At 44.7% G+C, this 14,922-nt stretch overlaps 1 protein-coding gene and 1 non-coding gene across 14 annotated transcripts in view; one reads left to right on the top strand and one right to left on the bottom strand.

Moving 5' to 3' along the window:
* Positions 1-14,922, bottom strand: part of DTNB (dystrobrevin beta) — a 196,569-nt gene that overhangs the window by 4,434 nt on the left and 177,213 nt on the right. For 7 of the 13 annotated variants that reach the window (XM_066378730.1, XM_066378727.1, XM_066378729.1 and 4 more), the window contains 3 exons: positions 8,732-8,891; positions 7,850-7,939; positions 1,197-1,289 (listed from right to left, as the gene is read on the bottom strand). In XM_066378730.1, coding sequence (XP_066234827.1) covers positions 1,197-1,289; positions 7,850-7,939; positions 8,732-8,891 — 343 coding nt within the window. The remainder of the gene's footprint in view (positions 1-1,196; positions 1,290-7,849; positions 7,940-8,731; positions 8,892-14,922) is intronic. The other 6 variants (XM_066378737.1, XM_066378732.1, XM_066378738.1 and 3 more) reach the window with 3 other exon arrangements.
* TRNAP-GGG (transfer RNA proline (anticodon GGG)) lies at positions 6,551-6,626 on the top strand. The gene has a single exon. It is a non-coding gene; the product is annotated as a tRNA-Pro (tRNA).

The following is a 14,922-nucleotide window of genomic DNA, read 5'->3' as shown; positions in this document are numbered from 1 at the left end:
AGGACGGCTGTGTCATTGCGGAGCCGCCAACAGGGCCCTTCCCTGCCTTCGCCGCTCCAGACAGGACAGCTCGCCACCTCTCTCCCAGACAAAGTGCTCTCCAGCTTATTTCTTTAGATTTGTTAATTTATTGTCATACCACTATGCGCCAGGCACTGTTCTGGGCACTGGGGATAGATACAATGTGAACAAAACAGACCAAGATCTCAGCCTGCGGAGCACACATGGAGCTCACATTTCAGAGGAGTCCAGCATCCGTCAACAGATGTATTAACATGCAACAGAAATAACAACTAACTCTTAAGTGTCCAAAGAGAATTTTGTCATCTGTTCAGTGTAACACAGAAGCATGAAGATTAGGAGCATGCATTTAGGAGTCAGTTCAAACCCAGTATCAGTCACTTAATAGCAAATGATCTAAATTTCTCCGAGCCTATTCTCTCATCGGCAAAACGGGAATGTTATTACATGTCTCAGAGTTAAGGATTAAATGAGATTGTATGTGGAAATCATTTAGCACAGCTCTTCACACACAGGTATTAAGTAGGTTTTATATACAATAAGACTAGGGTAGGTATTACAGGCAGACCTCATTTCATTGGACTTCCCTTTCTTGTTTTTTGTTTTTGTTTTTTACAAATTGAAGGCAAGACCTTCCACCAGCAAAAAAGATGATGGGCTTTACTGCAACACCGCTTTATTGCGGTGGTCTGGAACCGACCCACAATGTGTCCGAGGCATGCCTGCACTGACCTCTGCTGATACCTCTCTTCATTGCTTTTCATTCTTCTGCGGAGCCACAAAACACGTGGCTATTCTGCCTACAATCATCTCTTCCTCTTTAGAAATCTCTCCTGTATTTTTAATCATATACAAAGTTTGCTGATTAACTTTTCCCATTGCTGCATTTTGTCTCGTTTATTTTGCATCCTGCTTTCCTAACTATGTTATAAAGTCCTTGAGGCAAGGGGTCATGTTTTGTTTGATTGTATCTATTTCCTGTATCCCAAGCTTTGATGCTGCACTCATACTACACCTCTAGGAAGACCTGATTGACAGCAACTGGGAAAAGCAGGTGGGGAGAACTGGGGGTCTAGAGGTGCTGGGAAGGGTGGCAACAGGAAGACGAGCAGACACAAAAGGGAGGGATAGTTTTGGCTCCCATTCGACCTAGGGTCCTGTTGAGCTGCCTTTACCTCTGTCTTTCCCATTCTGCATCTTCTCTTCTTCTTCCTCTGCACCTTCCTCTGCTGTGAAAACAAGTCCCAGGAGGCTGTGACCCTTCAGCACTGGACAAGCACAGAAGAGGGGGAAGGGAGTAACTCAGGAGGCATGGGATAAACCCTAGCTAAGGGCTCATGGCTGCAGCCTCCAGGATGCCTGCCTCACCTAGTCTGCACCCATGTGGTCAGTCCCCTGCACTGTGTAGCAGGGCCTACTCAGAAGTCCTGAGCCCACAGAAGCGGTCTGATGTCACCTGCAGTGCTGCTGGCTTCCCTGGTGACCAAGGTGGCTTCTCTGCGCTCGTTTTCCCTAAAGTGATGACATCTATTGGGGATACATCTAATATCAGGTTGAAGAAAGCAACCATAAAGGTGCACAATGGGGAATACCTAGATGAACACTGGCTTCCATAAAAAACCAGAGGTTTTAGCTGACAACAATCTTAAAGTGATTGAACAGGGCAATGTAGCCATGTGAGAGAAAAATGAATGCCATCTAAAGTTGCTTTACGGGCCAGCTCAGAAAGGTCACGGTCCACTGTGCTCTGTGGGAAGAAGACCCCTCTCCATTTCCCCATGACATGAAGTATGCTCAGCCCTGGGAACTCACTCAAATTAGGGACTTGAAACACTTGGCCACATCCCAGTGTGGGCAAGCAGGACGGCAAAGTGAAACCATGTTACATCAGGAATAGCTAAGAAACCACAAATAGTTGCCTAAAGAGGAATAGGCTTAGGGAGAGCCTTGTTATCTGCCATCAGATACTTGAGAGGCAACATGGGAAATTGAACTTTCTCCGGGTAGCTTTGGAGAGCAGAATGAAGATAAACTGGTTATAGAAAGGCAGATTTTGACACCCTGATCAGAAAGAACTTCCCAGTGATGAGAGCTGGTCATGAATGAGCTCACTGCAAATGCTCAGAGGACTTTTATATGGGGAGGCAAGCTGGAGAAAATTACTTTTAAGGTCCTATCCAACTCTAAGATTCCATTATTTGTGAAAATATTTCAAAACAGTTGAAGAGGGCAAGCTAGGGATATGAATAGCTATGTGCACAGTGTAAAGAATATATGTAAGGATAATCTAACATCTACTCTCATCCTAATGGAACCCTCCACAGTGACAGTGAACATGTGTTGGCACTGGGCATGGCTCTTCTAGTCACTGAGATCCCGTGCCACATGTGGATTCCATCTGCATCTACTACGGGCTTCAGGGTTTGAGAGCAGAGCATCAGTGAAAGGGGACCTCATGGGACTGCAGATATGACATTTTGTCCTGTGTGGGGATAAGGGCAATGATAACAGCATTGATTTTATGTTCTTAAGACTTTAGTTTCTTGGGTTTTTTAATTTTATTTATTTTTAGAGAGAGAGAAAGTGGAGGGGAGAAGCAGGAAGCATCAACTCGTAGGAGCTGCTTCCCATATGTGCCTTGACAGGGCAACCCTGGGGTTTCGAACCAGCTACCTCAGCATTCCAGGTTGACGCTTTATCCACTGGGCCACCACAGGCCAGGCAAAGACTTAAGTTCTTTGCCCCTTCATGCTGTATAACTTTAGGCAAATTACTTTTCTGATAACACTGGGGAACAATTTCTTTTTCATTTTTGGTTGCATGAGGTTTTAGAACTGTTTCTATATATTTCTGCATTGCTGATTCCAAATCTGAAATCCGTTTTTTGGTGCTTGCTCTAGTTTTTATGCAATTTTAATTTCTTTTTGTTACAGTTAATGGCATGCATTGGTTTTTAAATTGGAGTTAAAGGGAAATGACTCTTGGACTGAATATAACCACAAGGCAATTAATGTTTTACAAACATCACTTTTACATCATTGTAGCTGTTTTTAAATGTAAAAAATTATTATCTGATAAAAACACCCTCTTTTTTTTAAGATTGAATCATGGCTTCTTTGAGTAGGCATAAATGTAAGAATAGTCCTGACACCTTCTGTTATATATGTGGCCGTTACACACTTCAACATCAAAGGCGCAATATTTCATCATTTGTGACACATGCATATATTGACTATTTTCAAGTTCTCCTTGGCGATCAAGACAAGAATTGGGCTCCTCATATTGTGTGTCATAATTGTGAGAAAATGCTTTGGGACTGGACAAAAGGAAAACACAAAGGAATGCCTTTTGGTATTCCCATGGTTTGGCGTGAACCTAAGGACCACACAGACTGTTATTTCTGTCTGATCCATACAAGGGCATCGGCAAGAAAAAGCAGCATATGATTGCATATCCTAATATTCCTTCAGCAATACAACCTATACCACACTCTGAGACACTCCTGGTTCCAGTTTTCAATGGTTTTATTTCTTCTAAGGACGAAGAAAGTGAACATGGTGATCAAGTGTATTTTGATAAGATGCATGAGGAAATGGTTGTAGAATCTGAAGGGTCTTCTTCTGATGCCAAGCAGTCATTAACCCTTCAGCAGTTTAGCCAACCTGAATTGAATGATTTAGTAAGAATGACATAAAAATTGTCCTTGACTTTCTGAAGTATGAGAAGCATAACTGGATCATTTGTGTGGATCTTAAAGTGGTAAATTTCCTGCTAGGACAACAGAGAGGTTTCACAAAGTATCCTTGCTTTCTATGTTTGTGGGACAGCCTAGCTCGGGAGAAACACTGGACACAGAAGGAGTGGTCAAAACATGAAGCTCTGGAAGTAGAGATGCAAAATATTGTGAATGAACCTATAGTTAATTGAGACAGGATCATTTTTCCCCCACTTCACATCAAACTTGGCTTCATGAAGCAGTTTGTTCAGGCTTTGAAAAGAAAAAGTGAATGCTTTCAACATATTATTTCTGCTTTTCCTGCCTTGTCTTTTGAGAAGATAAAAGCAGGTGTATTTGATGGACCTCAAATTCCAACCCTCATACATGATGAAGAATTTGCCAGGAAGATGAATAAGGAGGAGAAAGCAGCATGGCAGTCTTTTGTGGCAATTACAAAGAACTTCCTTGGCAACAAAAAAGCAAAAACTACGAACTTCTGGATCAAAGGATGCTGTTGGCTTTCCGCGACACTGGATGTAACATGAGCGTTAAGATTCACTTCCTGGCCTGACCAGGCGGTGGCACAGTGGATAGAGAGTTGGACTGGGATGCAGAGGACCCAGGTTCAAGACCCTGAGGTTACCAGCTTTAGCACGGGCTCATCTGGTTTAAGCAAAAGCTCACCAGCTTGGACCCAACGTCGCTGGCTCGAGCAAGGGGTCACTCAGTCTGCTGAAGGCCCATGGTCAGGGCACATATGAGAAAGCAATCAATGAACAACTAAGGTGTTGCAATGAAAAACTAATGATTGCTGCTTCTCATCTCTCTCCATTTCTGTCTGTCTGTCCATTCCTATCTATCCCTCTCTCTGACTCTTTGTCTCTGTAAAAAAAAAAAAAAAATCACTTCCTGAACAGTCACCTTGATAAGTTTCCCAAAAATCTTGGAGCTGTTAGTGATGAGCAGACTACTGCTGGAGCATCAAACGAGATTGTCCTCAACAAGTACACAAACGCAAGAGCTACAAATGCAAGTTTTTGCCTGAATAGAATTTAAATAAGTTTTGCGCAAATTTTATGATTAAAATGTGTTTTAATATGTTCTATTTCGAAATTGTAGATAAAATCTGATGCAATCATATCTTTTAGTGTATTTATTGCATTATATAAATTATATTTTCACAAAGATGATGCCCAAGAAGACATTCTACTTCATTGTTAAACTAAATGTTGAAAATTTTACAATAAGATGAAAACCTAAAATCTTGAACTGCAAAAAACCTGCAGCTTACAGAGAAAGACTAATGTCTGATTTGAGACCAGCACACTCAAATTAGGTAAGAACAAGTGTTTTTGTGGATGCAACAAAAATTTTGTTTCCCAGTGTAATCACTCACTGCATTTCTAAAGTGAGGGCCTGGACAACACAATCTCTAAGGTGCCTTCCAAACATACGACATAATTTTCTTAGCACCAGCCTTTCCTCCTATGAGAGATTACCAAGTATTTCCCTAAACTTTCAGTTTCTGTAAAGCTGTCTGGTCTGCACGTGCTTGTGTTTGAGCCCACTTATTCTGCTTCAACCCTAACAAGTGGCCAAGAGGCACAAGTGTGGTTAATTCCCATGGATGACCCGACAACCCTTAAGAAATTCCCTTTAAAAGTGGGTATTCCAGCCTGACCAGGCGGTGGCGCAGTGAATAGAGCGTTGGACTGGGATGCGGAGGACCCAGGTTTGAGACCCAAGGTCGCTAGCTTGAGTGCGGGCTCATCTGGTTTGAGCAAAAAGTTCACCAGCCTTGGACTCAAGATCGCTGGCTCGAGCAAGGGGTTACTCATCTGCTGAAGGCCCGCGGTCAAGGCGCATGAGAGAGCAATCAATGAACAACTAAGGTGTCACACGAAAAACTGATGATTGATGCTTCTCATCTCTCTCCATTCCTGTCTATCCCTATCTATTCCTCTCTCTGTCTCTGTAAAAAAATAATAAAAATAAATAAATAAAAGTGGATATTCCGAAAACTGTGGTGAGCTATAACAGGGAAGGCACTTTCCAATAACTTGTGGTCATCTCAAAGGTCATCACCTCTTCTGTTTATGTGTGATATGAAGGGGGCAGTGCTTTTGACAGGGATTGAGAAATAGTACCAGAATGCGGACAGTGTCACCATAATGCTCCCTGCACAGAACTGGTATCTTATCTTAACTGCACTGGGAAACCAACCTAGGCCACACATTTATTCTCTTCTAAAAGAAAATATGCAGATTTGAGAGCAAAGCATGGGCCAGACCCTGGCCCCCAAGACAACACTAACAGTGTATGCTCCGTCCTACGGAGGTCGCCTTCCTTAAAAGCATGGACTGATGACTTCAATGTGTGTGTCTGAATAAGTGTATGTGTTTGAACAGTCTATGGAAAACATGCTTTATCTATATATATTTTTAAGGATTTTTATTCATTGATTTGAGAGAGAGAGGGTGGGAGAGAGAGCGCGCAAGCACAAGACCATAGTTGTTTCATTTTAGCCGTTCATTGATTGCTTCCTGTCTGTGCCTTGACCTGGACAAGCCCAGGGTTTAGAACCGATGACCTCAGCATTTCAGGTTGATGCTCTATCCACTGTGCCACCACAGGTCAGGCTATATTTTTAATTAATAACCTTGTTTAAACCACTTCAAGGCATTTAAAAGGATTATATTAAGTCAAAAGAAACAAAAGAGAGCCATGTGTATGAGTGACCTTCAGAACTTAGGAAGGGAGCCTACTTGCTTAACACATAACATGGGGATCTGACCACTATAAAGAAATTAGGCCCTGGCCGGTTGGCTCAGCGGTAGAGCGTTGGCCTGGGGTGCGGGGGACCTGGGTTCGATTCCCGGCCAGGGCACATAGGAGAAGCACCCATTTGCTTTTCCACACCCCCCTTCCTTCCTCTCTGTCTCTCTCTTCCCTTCCCGCAGCCAAGGCTCCATTGGAGCAAAGATGGCCCGGGCACTGGGGATGGCTCCTTGGCCTCTGCCCCAGGCGCTAGAGTGGCTCTGGTCGCGGCAGAGCGACGCCCCGGAGGGGCAGAGCATCGCCCCCTGGTGGGCGTGCCGGGTGGATCCCGGTTGGGCGCATGCGGGAGTCTGTCTGACTGTCTCTCCCCGCTTCCAGCTTCAGAAAAATACAAAAAAAAAAAAAAAAAAAAAAAAGGGAAGAAATTAGCAAATATCTGGCAGCTACCAAACTGATGGAGTCATAAGATGCATAAAGATAGGATGACCTGGGACCCTGGCCGGGTGACTCAGTGAAAGAAGCATCGTCCCAGCACGCCGAGGTTGTGGGTTCGATCCTCGGTTAGGGCACAGTCGAGAAGCAATCGACGAGTGTACAACTAGTGGAATGACGAACTGATGCTTCTCTCTCTCTCAAATCAATGGAAAGAAAAAAGATACGACATGGGAATAGCCGGTAATTTTCTCTCTCTTTCCTGGGTTTTGTGTAAGGGGAAATGTGCCACAGGGTCAGGGTCTCTGTAAGGCACTGAAATGGCTATGTGACAGGCTGACAAGGAAGTCAGAGATGGGACTGAACATGAGGAGGGATGGAAGCAACAGACTCAGGTCATGAACTTGAAGTGAAACCAGACCTTAGTCATGGACAAAAGGAGAGAATAGGGTTGCAAACCAGATCAGACAGGAGGGAGAGAAAGGCCCGGGGGAGAAAGTCCAGAAGCTTTAAGTGGCTGATTTGGCCACAATCATCCAGGAAAGCTTCAGGAGCCGGGGTCAGCCTAGGAGAGAGCGGCTAAGGCTGGGCAGAGAGGGAGCACACACTCAGTGAGGAAGGAGCCCCATGTACTCAGAGATCTGACTTTCTTAAAATTCTGAATCGTGTTCACTCTACAAGGGGTATTCTGAAGAGAAACCTCATGTGTAACTCTCGCTAAGTGATCACGCCTGCGAGAGAGACCCTCTGGGTGAAGACCCCTGTGTGCTTCTAGAAGCAAAGGACTGAACGGTGAAAGGAGGTGGTGTGCGCTCCACGATGAGGTTTACCACGTGCTGGGGAGGGAGGCGGGTGTGCGGGGGGCGGGGCATGAGGCCGGGTGGGAGCTCTGGGCTTCACCTGAGTGGAGCTCCTTCACCAGGGATGACATGGTGTTGGTGATGGAGTCAGCAGCCACCAGCAGGTCATTGCGGAGGTTTCTCCTCGTACCTGAGGAGAGGCAGAGATGATGGCGATGCCCGGTGGGTGGGCGTGGAGAAGAGGGCGGAGCAAATGACCCAGTCCATCAGGCCTTGGGGCACTGCAGGATACCTATGGGACATGGCCGCAGCGCTCCACCTGCTCCCGGGCACACCAGCAGCACAGGGTACCCAAGTCTGCCATCTTCCCCTTCCTTCTCTACCTGAAGAGCAGGACCCTATCAACTTGGTGCTTCTTAGCCACCATTAAGAGCTGGGTTCCAGAACGAATATTGCTCCAAGGTGCTCCTCTGTCTAGGAGGATTGCACTCTCCAGTACTACCACCTGCCTGGGTTCTGTCTCCACCCCAACAAGCTGCCTCATCTGCCCCAAACTACATAACATTGCTGGCAGCTAGTTCCTCAGACGACTGTGGGAATCCGACCTCGAAAGTGGCTTCAGCAGGTCCCTGTTTAGAGTTCCACTCTTCCTTCTCTTGCTCGCTCATGACCTGGGGAATAATTCCATCCAATTCCAATGGAGGAAGCAAAGCCCAAAGGATAAGGCGCTTCTCACCATCCAGAAAGGGCAGACGCCCAAGAGGTCTGCTCCCCGCACACATGCGAAGCCTGCGGACCTCCTGTTGGAGACTGGCCCATCTAATGAGAAGGGGCCAGCACTTGACTTATTTGTACTGTATATAAAAACCTGATCATTTAAAACTAAACACACAGGAGTAAAGAAACTGAAATAATTTCTGTAAGAATCTTGTCTGTTTCCAAACCCGCTGGGCTTGCTGTTCACACTGCTCCTGAAACTGACCTTGTGCGAAAGCCTCCTGCATGTCTCCCCCAACTCCGCCCAGGGGGTCCTGTGGACAGTGGGTGGGCGTGGAGCCAGCAGAGGTTGAGCGGACAGGCATGGGCATAGGGCGGCTGCCTCCATGGGTGGGCGATGTATGTGGCGATCCTGTGGCCTGAGTCTGGGAAAATCAAAGAGAGAAAATGTTAGCTCAGGTATCTTACTTCTTTGAAGAGAGGAAAGGTCCTTTTCTTAGTCCATGGGAGCCGGCCAACAGGGCTTTGGTTCCTGGCGCAGTGCTCGATCACTTTTGAAAGGAGGGAGTCGGGCTGCCTCCAGGACTGGAGAGAGGAAGAAAAGGAAAAAAAGGGAGGGGGCAGAAACAAAAGGGGAGGAGGGAGAAGAATGGACTAGCAGTGGGAGGGAAGGCACAGAGGGCCGCAGGCCTTTCAGGTGGACAGACTGAGCAGGGCAGCCAGGTCGAGGGTCTAAGAGGGTCTGGGGTCACACACACAGCTGGGAAACAGTCCACAAACATCTTTCACTTGTGTTTGCACACACAGTCACGGACATTATCTCATTTGTTCCTCACAACACCTTGTGAGCAGAAAGGGCTCAGATTTTTGTATCCCTTTTACAGAATAGAAACCAGGCTGAAAGAGTCAGAGCTTTGTGCCAGGCTACAGAGCTCGTCCCTGGGATAGCCTCCACTGCAAGGGCGGTGACATGGAGATGCACACACTGCCCTCTGCGGCCCCTGGGCCACACGCGACACCCGCCTGAGTCTGCGGCAGGGACTCAGCAGCAGGCGGCCTCCCAGGAGCCGGGTCATCGGGTCGGTCACACTGCACGTGTCAGAACACACGGTGGGTGTTCTGTAGACCATCCTGCAGGGACTCGGTGAGAGTGGACGCACATTCAGTGGAAACTGAGCTTTCCCTGTGAAGTGCTCGTGGAGTCCTGGCAGAAGCGCGGGGCAGTGGGAGCCAACTGAAAAACTCTAGTTAAAGGGGGCTCACAGAGAGCGGGCTCTGCACCCCTCAGTGCAAGGGACACCAAGTGTGGCAGATGCACTGGGGTTGTCTGTGGAAGTAAAACGGGGAAAATATAAGCCAAAGTGTGCAAATGAGTTCAAATGAAGAGAATGATCTTTTTGGGTCTAGCTCAACATCCCTCTCCAATACACACACACACACACACACACACACACACACACACACACAGAGTCTGGTCTAGCTCAACATCCCTCCCCAACACACACACACACACACACACACACACACAGTCTGCCTGCACAGGCTGCCAGACTGCACACACAAAGCCTCACCTCAATGCTACAGCCAGAGTTCAACATGTTGTTCTCCCGCGTTCCTACTTTGACGTGTGTGTGTGTGTATGTGTGTGTGTTTAGAGAAATGTAAAAAATACAGGAGGCTAAAAAGTATATTAAGTTGCCCAAATTAATAATTGTTAACACCATATCAAATTTGTTTCAGCCTAAAAACACTGCCGATAAACCTGGAGACCCTTCCACCACCAGTTCTTTCCGGCCCCAGTCCCTTCATCTTACCCCTCCAAGGGCAAACATTATCAAGACTTCGGTGTGAAACTTTTTACCTAGGTGTATATATGTTACTACAAATAATATAAGACATTTCATGCTTTTATTTTTGCATGAACAGTCTCATACCACACATATCATTTTGCAGTTTGCTCTTATCACTCAGCATGCTTTTTGAGATATTTCTGTGACATAGATAAATATGAATTTAGACCCTCATCTCATATTATATATAAAAACTCAGCTAAAATGGGTTATACTAAACATAAGAACTAAAGCTATAAAACTCTTAGAAGAAAAGATTAGGCAATGATTTTTTAGGCATGACAAGAAGCATAGATACAAAAGAAAAAATAAAATTGGATTTCATCAAAATTAAAAACTTATTTTCAAAGGATACATTTAAGAAAGAAAAAGGACAACTCACAGAATGGAAGAAAAATTTTTGCAAATCATATCTCTAGTGATTTGTATCTATATGTAAAGAGCTCTTACACTCAATAATAAAAGGACAAGTAACCTAATTTAAATGTGGGCAATGGATCTGAATAGACATTTTCCAATAAACCCACAAAAAGATGCTCAACATCATTAACCAATAGGGAAATGCAAATAAAAACCACAAGGAGATACCACTTCACACCCATCAGGATAGCTATAATAAAAAAGAGCCAACAAGTGTTGACAAGGATGTGGAAAAACTGGAACCCTCATAAGCTGCTGGTAGGAATCTAAAATGGTGCAGCCACTTTAGAAAAACAGTCTGGCAGTTCCTCAAAAGGTTAAAAATTGAGTGTCATATGACCCAAAAATTCCACTCCTACGTGTATATTCCTGAGAGAAACAAAAACATACATCTACACAAATATTTGTGCACAAGTGTTCATAGCAGCATTATACATAATACTCCCAAAGGGGAAACAATCCAAATATCCATCAGCTGATAAAAAACTTAAATAAAAAGTGGTTTACTCTTACAATAAAATATGATTTGGCAATAAAATGAAATGAATTACTGATATATGCTACAAAATGGCCAAACCTTGAAAATATGCAGAGTAAAGAAGCTAGTTGCAAAGACCACACAGGTTTGATTCCATTTATATGAAGTGTCCAGAACAGGCAAATCCATAGAGATAGAAGTAGATTAGTGGTTGTGTGGGGTTGGGAGGCGTGGGAGGAGGGAAGAGTGAGTGCTCAGGGGTATGGTATGCTTTCTGAGGGTGAGAAAATGTTCTAAAATTGGCTGTGGTGATGGCTGCCCAACTCTGTGAATATATTAAAAAAACACCAAATTGTACACTTTAAAAGGATGAATAGTATGTTATGTAAATTATACCTCAATAAAACTATTATAAAAAGATACCACAAGAAAAACAAAGAGATAAGCCATATATATACTGGGGGAAATATTTGCAAATTATATCTGATAAAGAACTTGCGGGTATTTACAATGATTTTTTTTTATCTGACACTGAAAGCCAAGGCAACAAAGGCAAAAATAAACAAGTAGGACTACATCAAACTCGATAGCTTTGCACAGCAAAGGAAACCATCAACAAAATGAAAAGGCAGCCTGACCAGGCGGTGGCGCAGTGGATAGAGCATTGGACTGGGATGTGGAAGACCCAGGTTCGAGACCCAGAGGTCACCAGCTTGAGCGTGAGCTCATCTGGTTTGAGCAAAGCTCACCAGCTTGGATCCAAGGTCGCTGGCTCAAGCAAGGGGTTACTCAGTCTGCTCTAGCCCCACGGTCAAGGCACGTATGAGAAAGCAATCAATGAACAACTAAGGTGTCGCAATGCGCAACAAAAAACTAATGATTGATGCTTCTCATCTCTCCGTTCCTGTCTGTCTGTCTCTGTCTATCCCTCACTCTGACTCTCTCTCTGTCTCTGTAAAAAAAAAAAAAAAAATGAAAAGGCAGCTTGAATGAGAGAAAATAATTACAAATCGTGTATGTGACAATGAGCCAATATTCAAAATATATAAAGAACTCATAAAACTTTATAGCAAAAACAAACAATCAGATAAAGAAATGAGCAGAGTAACTAAACAGATATTTTCCAGAGAAGACATACAAATAAGTGGTCAACAGGTACATGAAAGGGTGTGCAACATCACGAAACATCAGCGAAATACAAATCAAAACCATGATGAGATACCCCTCACACCTGTTAGGATTATCAGAAAAGACAAGAGATAACAAGTGTTGGTGAGATGTGGAGAAAAGGGAACCCTCCTGCACTGTTGGTGGGAATGTAAGTTGGTACAGCCACTGTGGAAAACAGTATGGAGGTTCCTCAAAAATTAAAGATAGAACTACCACATGATCCAACAACCCATATGTGGGTAGATATGTAAAGAAAGTGAAAATAAGATCTTGAAGAGGTATCAGTACTTCCATGTTCACTACAGCATTAGCTAAGGTATGGAAATAACCTAAGTGAATGGATAAAGAAGATGTGGTGTATATATATGTACAGTGGAATACTATTCAGCCACAAGAGAAAGGGAGTCCTGTTGTTTGTGATACCATAGGTGGACCTTGAGCTCATTACGCCAAGTGAAATAAGCCAGATGGAAAGACAAATACTGACCGGTATCACTTATATGTGGAATCTGAAATGTGTCAGTCTTATAGAAACAGAAAAGAAAAGTGCTTACCAGGGGCTGTAGGGTTAGGGAAATAGGGAGAGGTTGGTAAAAGGGTACAAACTTTCAGCTATTAGATAACTAAGGTTTGAGGATCTAATGTAAAACATGGTGATTATAGTTGATAACACTGATTGAATACTTGAAATCTGCTAAGAGAGTAGAACTTACAAGTCCTTAAACACACACAAAAAGATGTATATGTGAGGAGGTGATGGATTTGTTAATTAACTAGATGGGGGGGGGGATCCTTTCATTACGTCTATCCAATCACTCCAACGTTCCCTTGAAGTATCTTACAATTTTATGTACGTTATTGTTACGTAAAGCTGAAATAAAAAATATAAGCTCAAAAAGGAAAAAATAAACCCTGTCTAGAACATAAAAGAACTCTTGCAACTGAACAATACGACAACACAATTACAAAACAAAGACTTGAATAGACATTTCACCAAAGAAGATATACAAATGGGCTACTAATCCACGTGCAAAATACTCCACGTGAGTAGCCAGTAGGGAAATGGAAAGTGAAATCACAGTAAGATGCCCTTATCCACGGACCTGCTGCAAGCAGAGGCTCACAGGGGCGGGGACAAACCCTGGTGCCCTGCCTCCGACAGGCAGTGAAATGGTACCACCACTCTGGAAAACAGTGTTGGCAGTTTCTTAAATATTAAACATAAACTTACCATATGTCCCAGCAATTTCACTCCTGAGTATTTACCCAAGAGAAATAAAAACATATGTCTACCCAAACCCTGTACACAAATGTTCATTAGCAACAGTTTAATAGGCCAGAAGTGGAAATAATCCAAAGTCCACTGGCTGGTGGCTGAATGAACAAAATGTGATTTACCCAAATAATGGAATACTACAAAACCTCTTTTTGCTATTTTACTTCTGCTCAACTTTTACATAAGGAAGCTGGGAGAGAGGTTGCGAGGCTGCAGAAAAGGCACGGAAGTCTGATGTGGAGGCTGGGCTCTGCGGGGGAATCCTACGCAGGATCCGGGATGCAGGAGATCAGAGAAGCGGTGGATTCCAGCAAAGCCAGGCCCCAGGGTTGAGGGACCAGAGTAAACATCATTGCTCCAGTTGCCTGGGCATCCTCAAGGAAGGACCCCATGCACCCCAGTAGCTGATGGTTTTCCCATAGGCCAATACTGTGAGACAAAGAGCCTAAGCTGTCCCAGTTACAGAGTCAGAACCTCAGTGAGATCCTGTGAGACCTTGGGTACTGGGGGAGTGTGTGAATTCAGACACCTCAGCCATGGAGCAGGGACTACTGACTGCGAGAACCAGGCCTGCCCACAAGCAGAAGTCGCGACGGCCTCAGCACAGGTCGGGCTGGCGCTGTGGCCACTCCTCACAGACAGAACAGCACCCAGCACACGTCCCCAAGGTGTAGCACCAATCTCGGGCGCATGAAGGGGGACAGAATTTCTAAAGTGACTAGCCAGCTACAGATTGGCCTGCAAATGCCCAGACTAAGTGCACAGTTCAGAAAACAAACCCTCAAGGCAGAAATCAAGCCCAATTAAAAAGAAAAAAAATTTGTTTTTGATTTATCTGAAGTTCAAACTCACTTCACTGTATGACAGTTATCTGTTGTCCCAGAGGGCCAGCCCAGCACTCGGTCTGTGGTGAGTACTCGCTGACTCTCCCGCAGTGAGACCTGAGCCAGCACCACTGCCCGAGGAGGCCGAGCAGGCAATACCTCCAGGGCGTACTCCCCTCTCAGTCATCGATGTGCTGTACGTGAAATACTGACACTAGATAACCACATGCAGTGGGCAGACCTCTGAGATGGCCTCCAATGACCCCTGCCCTTGAGTGTGGGCTGGGCATAGTGACCGCTTCTAATGAATCGGAAAAGAATGTCACTTCTGAGGTTCAGTTATAAAAGACCGTGACTTCTGTTTTGCCCTCCCCTCTCTCGCTCTCTCCTGATGTCTCACTCTGATGAAGCCAGCTGCCATTGCATGAGCTGTCCTGT

This window comes from Saccopteryx leptura, chromosome 3, assembly GCF_036850995.1.
Source record: "Saccopteryx leptura isolate mSacLep1 chromosome 3, mSacLep1_pri_phased_curated, whole genome shotgun sequence".
Classification (NCBI taxonomy): domain Eukaryota; kingdom Metazoa; phylum Chordata; class Mammalia; order Chiroptera; family Emballonuridae; genus Saccopteryx; species Saccopteryx leptura.
Note: the sequence above shows the minus strand (reverse complement) of the source record. Positions and strands in the feature narration are given on the sequence as shown.